This window comes from Catharus ustulatus, chromosome 2 (assembly GCF_009819885.2).
Source record: "Catharus ustulatus isolate bCatUst1 chromosome 2, bCatUst1.pri.v2, whole genome shotgun sequence".
Lineage (NCBI taxonomy): Eukaryota > Metazoa > Chordata > Aves > Passeriformes > Turdidae > Catharus > Catharus ustulatus.
The window spans coordinates 16202157-16217214 of NC_046222.1; the positions used below are offsets into that span (position 1 = coordinate 16202157).

A 15058-nucleotide genomic window follows, 5' to 3' on the forward strand; every position below is an offset into this window, starting at 1 on the left:
AGCTGAGTAGATGTTCAGGGAGGGAGGGAAACATGCACCACAAGCATGAAGGGTTCTCAGCCTGCCACTCCACACCAATGGGATGAGCTGAATGCCACACTCTGGTCCCTCCAGCACCCCAAGACTTGAGCCGTACCGCACTGGGTGATGTAGTCAATGCAGCGGTCCACCAGCAGTGGGACGTCCGACTCCGTCAGCTGTTGCTCCGACAAGGTGTCCCCCGCGCTGCCCGCAGCCTTCTGGATGGCGTGGACCCAGCCCAGGAAATCTAGCTTCCGCTCCCCTTGGATGTACAGTGTCCTGCCAGCATGCCTGGGCTCAGCAGGGGGCTGGGTGCTCCCCCACACCCCACTGCATGTCTGCAGCCCCCAGGAAGGCTGGCCCTGGAGGCCTTCAGGTGATCCCACCTCAGTTTTGGGGGTCTAGAGACATGGCAGGGAGGGTAAAGACACTCCAGAACAAGAAGGGGTATTTGGTTGGGGGGCCCTCCCTCTCCCCCACCCTCTTACCTCCGCCTCTCCACCAGCACCAGAACCTCATGGTCCCCCTGGATGGCTGGAAAGGAAGGCAGGGAGTCCAGCACCTATGGGAACATGGGGTGCCACAGCTCCCCTAGACCCACACGCTGTGGGAGGCTCTGCCAACAGGTCCAGCTCCAGTCAAATGGGACAAGCAGAGAGGGAGAAGAGGACGGAGAGGGAGAAGAGCATGAAGAGGAAAAAGAGCAGCTGCATTCCCTCTCCTTCAAGGGACTGAGCTCCACAGGAGCAATACCCATCAGACTCCCACTAAAAGCTAGGTGCACCCTAGGGTAGGATCTGGGGGACACACCCTCCCTCCCAGCCAGGGGGTCCTGTCAGCAGGGCTGGGGTACTCACAGAGCTCCTGCAGCTTGCGCAGCTGGAGAGGCTCCTGCCGACGGCCATCCTCGGAGCAGACATGGAGCGTGGAGCCGACCAGGGCAAACCAGCCCTCCTGGGCACGCTCCAGGGTGAGACCCCCTTTGTAATGCAGTCGGCCAAGCCGCTCAAAGTCTAGTGCCACCAGCTCCTCGGCACAGGGGTGGACAAAGGACTGAGCCAGGTAGAGGAGGAATCCATCAGCACCACTGTGTTCAGTTGCCACAGCACCCAGGGCCACCCCTGCACCCCACACCCCACCTTGGCAATAGACTTGAGCCATTCTCGAGCGGAGTCAGGGCTCTCCAGCCCGAAGAGGTAGAGTCGATCTGCCTCGGTGTACACCTCAAACGTGCTCTCGAACCTTCAGGAGGGAGGAAAAGGGGATTCTGGGTGTCCACAGGGGTGGGATAGAGCTGGGTGGGTGATAGGGCTATTCCAGGGGTGCATCCTGCTACATGGCTGCTGATGGCTCTGATAATGGCTGATCCACCCCAATCATGGCCCCAGGCACTCCAGGATCCCTGTGCTGCCAGATGCATTCCAACATGGGACAAAGGGACTGCACAGGGGCCACAAAATTGTTACAAGGGAGTTGGACCAGGGTCCCAGAGGAATTACAAAGCAGCTGCAAAGAAGTCACAAAGGTATAACAAAAGTATTGGAAAGATGTTCCAAAGGGGCTGCAAATTATTTACACAGTATCCTCACAAAGCCATAGGCTCAGGGGCCATTGGTGGGGTTGGGGACTACAGTCCCCTCTTGCCACCCCTCATGGGGGCCACTGCAGCTGTGCCAGGCCCTGCAGGAACCGAGGGGCTATTGGGATGCTCCAGGGGAGTGCAGCCTTACCCATGGGCATGGAGTGGGTTGTTCACCAGGCAGACAATTTCCTCCACCCTGATCTCGCCATTGGGCACAGTGTTACGGTCGTTCTCATAGTAGCTGAGCACACCATCCTGCAGCGTGCACCACCGCCGGCTGAACTCTGCAGGGCACAGGAGAGCACTGAGCAGCCTCCCTGAGCTCTGGCCCACTCCACAGCCTGAGCACTCCAGCAGCACCCACTGGGTGCCCACCCGATGTGACCACCCCTCAAACCAGGCAGGCTACCAGGTGATGCTCACTTCCCCGCCACCTTTTCAATGCCTGAGATAATGGGAGAGGGTGCAATTTCCCCTGAGAGGGGAAATCTCCCCTGTGAATCTCCCAGCTCCCTTTTCCCTGTCTCACACATGTACCTTCTGGGCCCTTCCGCTCAGTGATGGGCTTGACCATGGAGGGGGTCTTGTAGAGGAAGCCATTGTGGGTAATGGAGGGTAGGTGCACAGAGTAGTGCTTCTCCTCACTGCACACCATCTCCAGGCGTGGCGGCTCTGCAAGCAGGGAGATCAGTCTGTCATGGAGATCTGCCCTCCTCCCCCAGCCCCACAAGGCAGCTGGGCTTCCCCCATCTCAGCACAAGGAGCATCTCACAGGCTGCATCCCGAGCTGCCACCACAGCACAGCTGGGGTGCAAGGAACAGTGCTGGTATCCAAACCCAGAGCTGCCTGGGAGTCATCCCACATCCTGAGTCCTTCCCAAAGCCCCTCCCTAAGCACTGAGCTGGGACTGGGTGGGAACAATGGGGGGAGGTGGGGTCCAGGCTCCTCCACCACTGAGGTCCCTCCCAGGCTGTCCCAGGATCCTGCTGCTTTGTAGGAGGTGCGGGGCAGAGCATCACAGTCCTGCAGCTGAAATAACAGCCCAGGGCTCTGTCACTGCCTCATCATCTATTCACAGTCATGTCCCCTGCCTCGATTTCCCTACCTTGCCAGCAAGACGCAACCCTCACTTCCTCCAGGATGAAGCAGAGATAGGATGCAGGTACACCCCTAAATCACACCCAGGTCAGAGTGCAGGGTGCCTGGAGCTCTGGAGATGTGGAATCCAGGATGAGGCGGATCCCTGCTCTCCCAGCCCCAGCAGTATGAGCCCAAGCTTTGGATTTCTCTGGCTCATTGGGGTGGCCTGGGAGGCCTCGCAGCTCTCCCAGACATTTTTAGTGCTGACACATCAGGAAGAGCTTGGCCAGCCCCAGTCCTGGGCAAATTCCAACTTCTGCAGGACAGACTTGGCTGCCAAGGCGAGGAGGAAGGTAACAGCTTTGGCAGGTGCTGGTCAGCCCCCCACACCTCTGTTCCACCTGCCCAAGTGTTCCTGCCCACCCACCCAAGGCCTGTATTAGGGTGCACATCCCATGGGAGCCGTCAGCCCTCATGCAGTCAAGTTCAGGGGCAGGCGTGCACATCCAGCAGAATGGGACTGGCCATTAGGGGGGGTCAGCCCTCCCGCCCCAGGGACATGCTGGAGGTGCCGATCTGACAGAGGAATGTCCCTTGAAGCGGCCTGGAATGCCCACAGCATGCCAGGATGGTGTGGGAATACTCTCTCCTGTCCCTTCCAGTGTGTGCAACACCAGCCTGCGTCCCCAGCTGGGTTCCAGACCTGTGTTCCCAGCTGGGATTGAGCCCCCAGGGGCACAGGGGCTCCCCAAAGCCTCTCTTCCCTCTCACGGGGAACACAGACCCTCAACAGTGCCAGCAGACGGAGAGCCTCCTACCAGGAAGCTGCTGGGCAGAACACAGAGCTGGGATCAGCTCCAAACATAGCTGTGTCCCTCCGAATACCCCAGCAGCAACTCCAGGAATGTTGTCAGTGGGTGTGAGCCCGTGGTGGAGCTTCAAGGGTGTCAGCCCTTACCTGAGGTTTTGTTGTGGAGCAGGAACTCCATCTGCAGCCGCTGCCCACTTCTCTCAGCCAGGGCCAGGGGCGTTGGGCACTGAGGGTCCCCGGTGTCACAGGTCACCGATGCCCCACAGAAGAGCAGAGCCTGCGTCTCTGCCAGGTCACTGGTGGTGACAGCCGCACACAGAGCCTGCCGCAGAGCCAGGAGGGCAGCGGTGAAGCCAGTGGCTCCCACCAAGGAGGAGGAGGAGACCCCCAGCAAAAGGAGCCGGGTGAGTGCAGTGAGCTGCCGGCCCCCCGGCCGCCTGGTCAGAACAAAGGAGGCTCAAACTGGGAGAAAAACTTTGGAGCCGGCAGCGAATCCCTCCCTTAAGGAGCCAGAGTGAAGTCATACGGCAGCAGGGCGGGCCGGCCGAGCCAGAGTAGGAAAACAAACAAGCCCACATGCGAATTCCCTTGGCTGCCTGGGCCCCCCGTGTACCCCCACCGCTTGTGCAAACACTGGAGAAGCCATGGCAGGGGCAAAGCCTGCATGGCAGAGCAGGAGGTGAAAGTCAGCAGTCAGAGTGCCAGGATGGCATTCCTTGCGTGATATTCCCTGTGTGACTCTGCTGGCACCCTGCCAGCAGCACAGGGAATAGGTGCCTTGGCTGGTGATTAGGAGTGCCGGCCAGGTATTCCTGGAGAGGAATGTCAAGTTGCCTCAGCTGGGGTGTACCCCCAGCACCAGCTTCCCTAAGCCCAATCCAGCCAAGGGCTTGACCCCAAAACAATCTCCAAGCCAGGGAGAGATAAACCCTTGGGCTGCCTGGCTGTGGTAGGGAGATCCCATCTTGGACTAGGCTCTCCAGCCTGGGCATGAAGCTGGTTACGCCCCATGGCAGAGATGTTACCCTGTCGCCACAGCTGGCTCATCCCTCCTGCAGACCCCAGGCTTTGGCTTGGGGTGCACAGTGAGAACACAGGGTGTGCAGTGGGGGCTAGGAGGATACAGGCAGGGAGGGATGGTGGGCAGTCTGCTTGGACACAGACTTCACTCCCAAAAGAGGTTCAAGACACCAGCTCAGCACCACTTTGCACCCAGGCAGAACCCCCAAGCGGGTGCCCATCCCTGGGGGCCACTGACCCTGTCAAGCTCCTCCTGGTTGCCGAAGAGCGGGTGGTAGTGGCGGTACTTGCCCTCCCGGTATTTGGCGATGAGGAAGCGCCTCCTCTCCTGGCTGCTGCTGGTGGGGCTGATGGCCTCACTGGGAGGCACATTTGCAGCCCAAAACTGGTTGGCCGTCACATTGCCAAACTGCTGGAAGAGCTGTGGGGACAAGGACAAGGAGACACCAGCGTGACAATACTATTGGGGCATGTGTGGGGGACTTTGCTGGGGGCAGGGTGCTGCCCCGGAGGAACAGTGGGGTGCAGGAAGAGCATGGGTGGTGTAGGGGAATGGGGAGTGTGAGTGGGCAGGGTGCAGGTGTACCGACCCACTGCAGGCATGCAGCATCTGACAGCCCCCATAGCCGCCAACTCCCCTTCCTGCCCCGGAAAAACACATCTGGAAAGCAGCACCCAGCTGTGAGAGGTGGGGTGGTGCTCGGTATCCACGGGGACAGATTCAAAGCGCTTTTGGTGGCCCTTTGCCACCCCGCTACCCACAGCTGAGGAGGTTTGTCAGGGAGACCCACATCACCGCAACACCCACGGGAGACTGCCAGCAGCCCGCAGCTCTTAGGGGTGGAATGGGTACATGCCGGAGTCGAGGAGGGGCGAGCTGGGGCCTGGGGATGCTGGAGTGGTTTCAGGCAGCGTTCCCAGAGAGGGGAGGGGAAAGGGAGCAGCCGCAGGCAGCAGCTGGAAGCGTTTGGGAGCTCGGGGAGCAGGCAGTGCTGGAGGCGGGGGCTGCGCGGGTGGGACGCCGAGCAGGAATGCAGGATCGGAGCAGGATGGATGGGAAGAAGAACGGAACCAGCCGGGCTCTGCCGGCGGGAAATGGCTGCCAGGTTAGGTCTTGAAACGAATCCCAGCTCCCCCCGCCCACTCACTCCCGGCGCTGGCTGCGCCGGCACATTCCAGCGCGCCGGCGGCCATGGCGCTCCGGCAGAGTGCTCTGCCCCTGGCCCCGCTCCAAACCCACGGCCACGGCCCCACAGCCGTGTCCCCACGGCCAGAGACACCGCCTGTCCGTGGCACATCCAGGGCCGCTTGTCCTTGTTCAGCCGGCGTGCTGAACTGGCTGCCAGGGGTCCGCAGGGACAGAAGGAAAGGCTGCTGGGGGTCCTCTCCCATGGTGTCCCCCCAAGGGGCTGGAATCAGCCTGGAAGAGCCCTGCGGGGCTCCAGCACCCCCCAGCCCACAGCCAGCTGCTCCATAATGCTCAGGGAACAGGGTGTCACCTCCCAAAAGGGCTTTTTGGGACTGGTCTGTGCCACTACCTCGATCAGCTCCTCAGTCCACACCTTCCTGTCCATCTTCAGGCTCCGGACTTTGGTGATGCCCGGGCCCAATCCCCGGTGTTCCCCTGCCAGTGAGATGAGCCATTAGGGAAAGATCTGGGGGTCCCCAGGGATCCCCATTTGTGCCCCTCTGGATATGGGTACCTGCACATCTCTTGCAGATGACAACACAGAGGTTGATGGAGGCCCAGTCGGGTTTGGGGGAGCCGCAGTCGGCACAGAAGCGGTTGGACTCCGCTGCCCAGATCCTCTCGGCCACCTCCGAGTTGGAGAGTGCCTCAGCGATGGACTGCTGCATGGCCTCCACCCATTCCTCCTTCTCCTGCTCCGTGTCAGCAGAGAAGCTGCCAGGAGGGATGGGGGTGAGACATACCATGGCTCAGGGTGGGCAGCACCCTCAGCACCCCCTCCCCACCCTGGGCTCACCTGAAGATCCTGTAAGGTGTGGTGAGGTCAAAGCCCCGGCGATCCACCTCCTTGACGTTCCCCACATTCATCTCAATGTAGGTGATGCCAATCCCCAGCCGATAATCCTGGGGTAGGCAAGGGATGAGAAGGGGGATGGACGATGGGATCCAGTGCCTGGGAGCTGGGACAGCTCTGTCCCTTCCCTGCCCAACTCTCATCCTGGGAGTACCTAGGGCACCACAGACTCTGGAAGCAGCTACAGTGGGTGTGATGCTCCTGGGAGATCCTAAGGCTCAGAGCCAGCAGAGAAGGGCTCAGAGGGCAGCACCCATTGGTTTCTATGCTGTCCCATTTAAGGGATGGCAGGGGCCTGGGTGCCCTGGCTCACTGCTGCTCTGCTCAGGCTGAGAGTGCAAAAGGAAGGGGTCCCCCTTGAAATGTCATCAGAGTCCCCCATAGTGCCACAGCCCCCCCAGCAACCCACCTCTGCATTCTTGTAAAGGAACACTTTGTCCCCAACCACCACCACAAAGAGCTTGTGCTTAAAGCCCCGCAGCTCCAGGAAGCCACTCTTATCAGCTGGCTCAGTGGCACTGTCGGTGGCAAAGGACATCGATGTCCTCTCTGGAGCTTTGCTCTTCCGCTCCTCTGCAATCTGCTGCAGGGTCCTTATCCACTGGTTGCGGTCTGCTGTAGGGGCAGAGGCGAGATGGGTCAGGCTCAGCCTGGGGCCAGGAGCCAATGGGACTCATCCCTTGGGCTGGGAAGGGAGAGCAGCTAGGGAACAGGGACCCCTGTCACTCACCATCATTCTCGGCCCGGAACACGAAGTTGCGGTTGTTGGTGACAACCTCAAATTTCTGGTCCCCAATGCTGGAGACGCGGGAGATGGAGGAGACGGGAATGAGCCCCTTGGAGTAGGTATCCTGGGTCAGGGAGTGGGGAGACACGCTGCTCATGTCTGTGGCCTCAGGGAAACAGGGCGGTTAATGCCCCGGCTTCCCAATGCTCCAGCTCCAATGTTCAGGAGGCTCTGAGCCTTCCATATCTCATCCCCACCACCCAGCCATGGCTGCTCCCTGGGATATTGACCCTTGGCACAGCCACATCTCCGAGTTGGGATGCCCAGAGGGAGGTGGCCCTGCTGGGGCAGCTCCTCTGCCACCTTCTCATCCCAAACCCCCAGATCCACCTTCTCCACCCACCTTTTCACTGTCAAAATAGCGGAGGTAGTCAGCGTCAAGCTTCACCCAGCGCTTCTGGTAGATGTAGGACCTGGGAGGGGACCAGAGGGACCCGTTGGAGGGGATGCCCTTGAACTCAGGATGATTCTGCTTGCGTGTTCACGCCCCAGTTGCCAAAAGCCTGGGGCCACCTCAGCATTGATCCTATCCTGTGTCCCCAGCCCTCAATGTCCCCAGCCCTCCATCATGTGCCGTGTCCCCACCCCAGGATATCCCCAGCCCTGCATTCTGCCCTGTGTCCCCAACCCTTGATCTGGTGCTATATCCCCACTCCTCTATCCTGCACAGGGATAAGAGGCCTGTCCCAGCCAGCCCTTGAAGTCCCCAGCCCTTGATCCTGTGCCCTCATGTTGCTGGTGGGGATAGCAATGGGGACTTCATGCTTTCCTCTAGGCACCAATTAAAACACAGAGCTGAGAACAAGGGCTGCCCCTAACAGCCAGGCAGGAGGATTCAGTCCAGGAGACACATTCCAGGAGGGGTCAGTGACACCAGAGCACAGCGAGAAACCCTCTGCTTCAGTATCAGGACAGGGATACAGATGAGAAGCAGGACCCTCTGGGGGCAGGAAGAGAGCCCACCAGAGACCCTTTTGCCCTCCCCAGCTGAGGGTGCAGACCGACCAACCACACACTACAGGGAAAGGCAAGACACTTTTCAACCCATCTCTTTAGAATTAGGGCTGCAGGAGGAGCCAAGCCTTTTCCAACACAGCAAGCCCTGCCATGCAAGCTCCCCCTACCAGCACTGAACCCCCAGGTCAGTGGGGCTGAACCCCCAATGCTGGTGGGGCTGGGGGCTGGTGTGGTGGCAGGGACACAGTTGCTCAAGCGCTTGTTTACTCAGGAAAGGTTTGTTGGAGCAGCTTCCCAGGGAACTTCCAGCTGCTCTCACTTCCCCACAGCACGGCTGCTCTGCTGCAAATAGCTGAGCTTCCTCCTCAGTGGAACTGCTGCCTCAGGGCTTCCCCTGAGCCCAGATTAAGAAGCCCCCAAACATCTGTCACATCTCCTGCTTGATTGTTGCGTCCCAGCTAGTGCAGGGGCTCTTTGAGTGGGCTCTCTGTGCACACTGTGCTGGTTGTGCTCACTGGGTTCACTGGACTCCGTAGGGGATCACTGGCCTCCCCATGACTCTCTGGCTTGCTCACCCTGGAGCACACAGACACGAGCCCAGCACTTCCCCTGTTTTACTGCTGCATCACTCTGATTTTCCACCATGAGCCCGAGATTTGGGGCTGCCATCCCATGCAATAGGGGCTATCACCACCTCCTCCTGCGGCAAACCCAACAATCCCAAATGCACAGCTCAGCCCAAACACCCCACCTCATCCCTGACAGTTTTTCTTGTGACCAGGGCTCCCCCAGAGGAAAAGCAGCTCTTTTCCCAGTGATGCAGGGTCAGAGAGGAAGCTCGAGCTGCAGCCTCCCCTTCTCAGCAAAGTCAGTACAACTGGTGGCACCTGCTCTGAGAAAGGGTCTTTCACAAAAAATGGGTGGTTTTAACCTAAATCACAGGCTAGAAAGGAGTGGAAGGAACCCCTAGCAATGGATTTTCACCAAAGCAAAAGTACACCCCCATGAGCAGGAAATGCAGGCGAGAAAAGGAGGGGACAATCACCCTTCCGTGTCACACAGGGACCCCCAGTACATCACTCACCCCTGTGGTGGGTTCTTGTCCAGCCACCCTGCTCTGATGGTGGGTGACAGCGAGGCGGTGGCACTGGTGCCCTCCATGCTGTCACTGAATGTGTCGGAGCTGCTGCCAGGGAAGGTGTCGGGTGCAGACGGGTGCAGGCTGGGGTCCCTGTCACTCCAGCTGCTGCCACCACTGGGGATGAGGAGCCGAGGGAGGGGGTTAAGAGCTGGTGGGTCCCGGGAGGGGCTGAGGCTCCCCAGCATGCTTCAGCCTCCCTGTGACCTTCCCTGAGGCACAGGCAATGCAGGCCAGCTGTATGCAAGCGGGGACACTGGGGACAGTCCCTCAGTGGGATCCCGGCATTCCCCCAGTCCCAGGGACAGCCCAGGCCTGAGTCCCAGCTCTGGGAGGGAGAACAGGGGCATCCCCAAGACTGCAGCCCCAACCCAATGACCCACAGAGCTGCTCTCTGCTCACATATGCTCCCACACACAGGTCCTGCATGTGCCCATGCGTGTACACACTGTGGAGCTGTGCATACACTAGAAGCCCTGAACCTGTTCACTCACCTGCCCTGCCATGCACAAGAGCTCTGTACCTTTGCTCACACCCCCACACACAAACAAAAACACTCCCTGGTACATGCACACACAACCCTTGCCTATACACACACAGCATGTCACCAGCCTCACACACACGTCCCCTGCACACAGCACGGCAGCCAAGCTCGTACTTGGCAGGGGATGCACTGGGGTGGTCCTCGCCGAACTCATCTTCACTGAAGAGGCTGCAACGCATGGATCGTGGTCTCCTCGTCCTAGGCTCAGCATCCTCCTGCAGAGACACACATGGGTGACACATGGGGTCTCCTTAGTGCCCCCACTGCACCGTGCGGGTGCAGGGTGGATGGAAGGAGACACAATGCACGTGGCACAATGCCATGTCACCAGCCCATCCCCAGCTCAACAGGTGCCCACGGTGCCAGGGTGCCCAAGGAGAGGCATGCTGAGGCTCACAGAGAGAGGGCAGTGCAGTCAAAGGAGGAGCTGAACACCAGGATGGTTATTTATAGCAGTTAAAAATGTTGGAGCTTCATGAGAAATCTGGCATTGCCTCCTTGGCCCTGGTGTTCCCAAGCAAAGGCAGATGGGGGCTTCAGGTGCTCAGGGGGATCTGCAGCTTCTGAAACTCCTCACATCCATCCATTCCCACCTCAGAGAGCGAGGGAGGCAGATGGAAATTCACAATCCAGGGATGACATTCAAGATGCAGTGCTGGAGATGTCTACCTGCACACACTCTGGGCACATGAGTGTGGCAGGGCGCTGCACAGCTCTGAGTGCTCCCCAGAGGCCCCAGAGGATCCAGTAAATGCTTCCTGGGACACTGGGGTGAGACCTTAAGGATCCTTGTGTTCCAGTACCACTGAAAGACCTGATGATATGTCCCAAGGACACTGAAGAACTCAGTTCCAGCTCTGGAGTTCCAACCTCCATAGGAGATTCAGTGGGTGCTCCCTTGAAAACCCTGGAGTTCCAACCCCCATGGGAGACTCAGTGGTTGCTCAGTGAGGCAGAACCCCCTCTCTGGCCACTGCCAACATGCTCCTCCAGCCCTAACCAGTATCTCTGGAGCATCCCAAGGCTGGTACCTGTCCTTAGGGCCAGTCATTCTGCTAGCTCTTGCCCACCTCCAGCCCCACAGTGGGACCAACCTTGGCCATCTCCCCCGCCGGTCTGGCTAATTCCTCCTCCCACGCCGAGTCCTCGTAGTCTGAGTCATCTGACAAAGGAGAAGGAAGATGCTGGGAATCAGCTGGCTTGGAGCAAGGGGTCCAAATTCCCCCTGCTACCCTGCAGCCCTTGGGGAGGATGATGCAGGCATGGCTGCCTTCCTCTTGCTTTGCCCTTGGCAAATAACCACCCCATCCCTGTGACAACAAGGGATTTATCAAAGAGTTTGGGGAAGAGCAGGGAAAGGGCAAAGTCCAGCTAGTAGCACCTCCCACCACTGTCGTGACACTCCTGGCCTTGCCAGAAGGGGACTTGTGACACCAGCCCCAGCCCTGTCCAGGCTCTCATGTCTCTGCCTGGAAGCTCCTGCTGCTGGGGGTTCCCAGGGGCTTTTTCCACAGCTTGTTTTCCAGGGTGGATTCCCTTTCCTCCTCTCCCATTACTTATCAGCTCCCGAGCTTGTGCACCATGGAAATGAGATCCCAGAGGATGATGGGAGCAAGAGATGGTTCATCTTCAACCAGCACCCAGCAGGAATCCTGGTCAGGACCGTAACCCCATAGGGAACAAGTGGCCCCAGACAGCTTGGCCCTGGCAGACACACACTCCCAAATCCCACTGAATATCTGGAGCAGATTCCTCCAAAAACCCTAACCCAGATTATGGTGTTTGGGCCCTGGCAGCAGGCAAGGATGCTCCCAGGCTGCAGGGGATTGAGGGGTGCAGGTAGATGCTCACCTTGGCACCACAGAAACCCCCTGCAGACTCTGCATCCCAAACTCATCAGGGTGTGAGCAGCTTTCCCCGCTGTACCCCCCAACAGACAGATAAACTCCCTGTCCATGGCTTTTCCCAGCTCCTGAAACACACCCCAGTTCCCAGTTAAACCAGTGGTGCTTCCTGCAGGGCTGCTGGCCTTGAGAGGCACCCAGCACCCCACACAAGTCAGCCCTTCTTCTTCCTTCTAGCAGAGCTATTCCAGCTGAAATATAGTCCAACCAAGGCTGCATCCTGAGACCAAACCTTCACCCTTCCATGGCGGTCCCCAGCTCAGAACTGCCTCCCTGCAGTGGGCTGAGCCCCAGGGACACCCTGAGGATGGGGCTGGGGGATGGAAAGGCACAGTCCTGGGACCCCAGAATCAGGGACATCTGCATTTCACCCTCCTGATATGTTCACTTTTCCTGTGTGAATGTGTGTGGGTACTTCCAGCACCCACAGAAACCTTCGCTCTGCCCCAGGAGAGGCTACACCCAAACCCCCAGTCCACATCTTGCATCACCTGAAACTCCCAACTCAGGTCTTGCACTCCTTCCTTGAAGCCCCCAGCTCAGACCTCACACACCCTAAGTCCCCCAGCTCAGGTCTTGCACCCCTGACACCCCCAGCCCAGAAGGCAAGAAAGGGGATAGAGAAGAAAGAGACTGCAGAAAGGACAGAGGAACAAACTGACAAGAAGGAAGGCACAGCACCCGTGGGATGGAATGGATGCTGATGGATTGGCAGCTAGATATGCCAAGGGAAGATCTGTGACAGGGGAAGACTGGAGGGCCCCCCCCTTGTACTCACCAAACTCTGGCACAAAGGGAAGGGTGGCCTTGGAGGGCAGCGCTGGTGGCGTCGGGGCTGGCGCCTTCGTGCAAGGCAGGGAGGACAGGGTGACACCGGGTGCTCTTTCAGTGATGGGGACCTCCTCTTTGGCAGGGGTGCTGTGGGAGAGAGGAGCAAGCACTGCCTTATGCCAGCCCCTGCCTCACTTCCCAACCTGATACACCTGCAGGGGGGTCACAGAGGACCCCCAAAAGGGACCAAACCCCAGCAGATCCAAACCCACAAACCAATTCCTAAGACTCCATGGCAAAGCCTTTCCTGTGCTTGGGCTATATGACTACTCTTCTAGCCCAGAAATATTTTCCTGGCATCCAACCTCACTCCCCCGTGTGTCCTCCACAACTCAGGATCCTTATCTGACTCTGGGACACCCCAAGCCACCCACAGCCTTGAAGCCACATCCCAGAGCAGGTTGTTTTCTTTCCTCTAGTCTAAACAATGGCAGAGCCGCTTCCTTCTCTGGTTTGCAGGTGGCCGCAGGGTTCCTTGAGCAGGATAGGGGTCCTAGGGATGCTCTGTTCCACCAGCTTCCTTATGGTGGGGTGGACTCTGGAGATCCAGGGTGGCTGCTATGATAGCAGCAAGAAATCCTGGAAATGGAGCTTCTCCTGACTCAGTGAGCCATGCTCCCAGCCCCAAAACCTTGACCAGTGGGGAGAGGGACCATGGGGACTGTCCTCTCCACAAAGCCCCTGAGCAGCTGGGCTCAGCCACTCCCACCTCCTGTTCCTTGCCTCCTGCCTTCCTGAGACTCAAAGGTGACAGGCAATCCACAGAAACCTCTGGGGTAATGGTGTTTTCAAGGACAGGAAATTAAGAAGTTTCTCCAGGGTATAAAAATACAAGGTACATTTGGAGCATCCCTGAATCCAGGGAGAGGGCAGAGGCAGTGGGCAGAATTTCAACACCAAGCCCCAGGTAGGTGAGCCCCAGGGGAGTTGCATGCTGGCACCATCCCCATCCTTGCCCCAGCTACCTCCCACTGCAGCCACAAGAAGAACACCTGGTTAGACTGGATACTGGGAAGAAGTTCCTCCCTCTGTGGGTGGTGAGGCCCTGGCACAGGTTGCCCAGACAATCTGTGACTGCCTCCTGCCTGCAAATGTTCGAGGCCAGGTGGGATGGGGCTCAGAGCAACCTGGTCTAGTCGGAGGTGTCCCTGCCCTTGGCAGGGGGTGGAATTAAATGAGCTTTAAGGTCCCATCCAATCTCACAATTCTATGGCCAAGGATGCCATCAGCACCCCATGGTTTCTGGGGATGTGCCTCCCAGCACCATGGCTCATGCACAGGAGTTTCCCTTAGCTTGGGGTGAGCTGGAGAAGAAATTTCTCCCTGGCTGGAGCAGGAAGCAGGGGAGATGGGAGGGCTGGCTCTCCCTGGGTCAGCCTGACCTCATTTCTCAGCAGCTATTTCCATGGGAACCAGCCACAACCATCCATACATTATGGAATGCTGGCAGGGAAGGAGGGGAGCATGGGCAGGGGAGTGTGGGCAGTGGAGCAACACTGCTCCCAACACCACCAGGCAGGAGCTGCTGGAGCACCCCAGTGTGCAGAGACCCAGAGACATGGAGGTGACACTGCACAAGTCACAGAGCCTTCAGCAAGAGCCTGGCTGGGGTCTGCATCTGTGCAGCCACCCAGGATGGTGTTTGCCCCTGGGGTGTGGTTGGGGGGCACAAGCTCCATGGCCAGCAGTGAGACGACAAGCCCCAGGCCAGGACAACCCCCATGTCCTGGATGGGGACTTCTCAGGAGGGTTTCTGGCTCAGCCCCTGTTCTGTCCAGCCCCTAGCCCCACCATCCCAGGAACCAGCAGGATGAGCACCCACAGAGCTCATAACATAACAAATAGCAAGTAACACCCCAGTTCCCCAAAACACCCTCTCCACTGGTCTGCCTGCTCTCCATGTCATCATCTGCTGCTGTAGCATCTCTGGGCTTCATGGGGTAGCGTGGGTGCCCTATCACCCCCTGGACTCCCATGCAACCATGCCCAAAGGATGCCAGACCTGGTCCAGGCTGGCTGGTTCCACCTCTGCCATTAGAGAAGTGGCAAACCAGTGCCTTATGTACTGCCCTTTATCTGAGCAGCACCTTATCTGCTGTTCTTTATCTAGGACAGCCTCTCTTCTGAGGGGGGAAGAGAGGGCTGCTCTCCCACAGGCACCACCCCAAAGCCAAACCTCTGCCCAGGCCACCACCCCTGCCCAGCTCACCCAGCCCTCTGAAAATGAGTTTTCTGTCATCACTTCCTTGGACATCATTTTCTACAAACGCCCCCCCCCCAGCTGCTTGGAGGGCTGCTATAATCCCTAGACCGTCCCCTGGGCATGGAGAAGGTGTGCCC

The 15058-nt window shown here is 58.7% G+C and overlaps 1 protein-coding gene across 11 annotated transcripts in view; it reads right to left on the minus strand.

Moving 5' to 3' along the window:
- The window catches only part of ARAP1 (ArfGAP with RhoGAP domain, ankyrin repeat and PH domain 1), a 36060-nt gene that overhangs the window by 8522 nt on the left and 12480 nt on the right, over window positions 1-15058 (minus strand). For 10 of the 11 annotated variants that reach the window (XR_004416986.2, XR_004416987.2, XM_033051170.2 and 7 more), the window contains 18 exons: window positions 12666-12805; window positions 11078-11145; window positions 10098-10198; window positions 9386-9556; window positions 7688-7757; window positions 7288-7408; window positions 6967-7172; window positions 6501-6607; window positions 6219-6418; window positions 6054-6139; window positions 4754-4936; window positions 3643-3817; window positions 2141-2275; window positions 1752-1887; window positions 1161-1263; window positions 879-1074; window positions 510-555; window positions 137-300 (listed from right to left, as the gene is read on the minus strand). Coding sequence is in view for 9 of the 11 variants with exons in the window: in XM_033051170.2 (XP_032907061.1) it covers window positions 137-300; window positions 510-555; window positions 879-1074; window positions 1161-1263; window positions 1752-1887; window positions 2141-2275; window positions 3643-3817; window positions 4754-4936; window positions 6054-6139; window positions 6219-6418; window positions 6501-6607; window positions 6967-7172; window positions 7288-7408; window positions 7688-7757; window positions 9386-9556; window positions 10098-10198; window positions 11078-11145; window positions 12666-12805 (2408 nt within the window). In the remaining 2 variants the exon portion in view is untranslated. The remainder of the gene's footprint in view (window positions 1-136; window positions 301-509; window positions 556-878; window positions 1075-1160; window positions 1264-1751; window positions 1888-2140; window positions 2276-3642; window positions 3818-4753; window positions 4937-6053; window positions 6140-6218; window positions 6419-6500; window positions 6608-6966; window positions 7173-7287; window positions 7409-7687; window positions 7758-9385; window positions 9557-10097; window positions 10199-11077; window positions 11146-12665; window positions 12806-15058) is intronic. The other variant, XM_033051171.2, reaches the window with a different exon arrangement.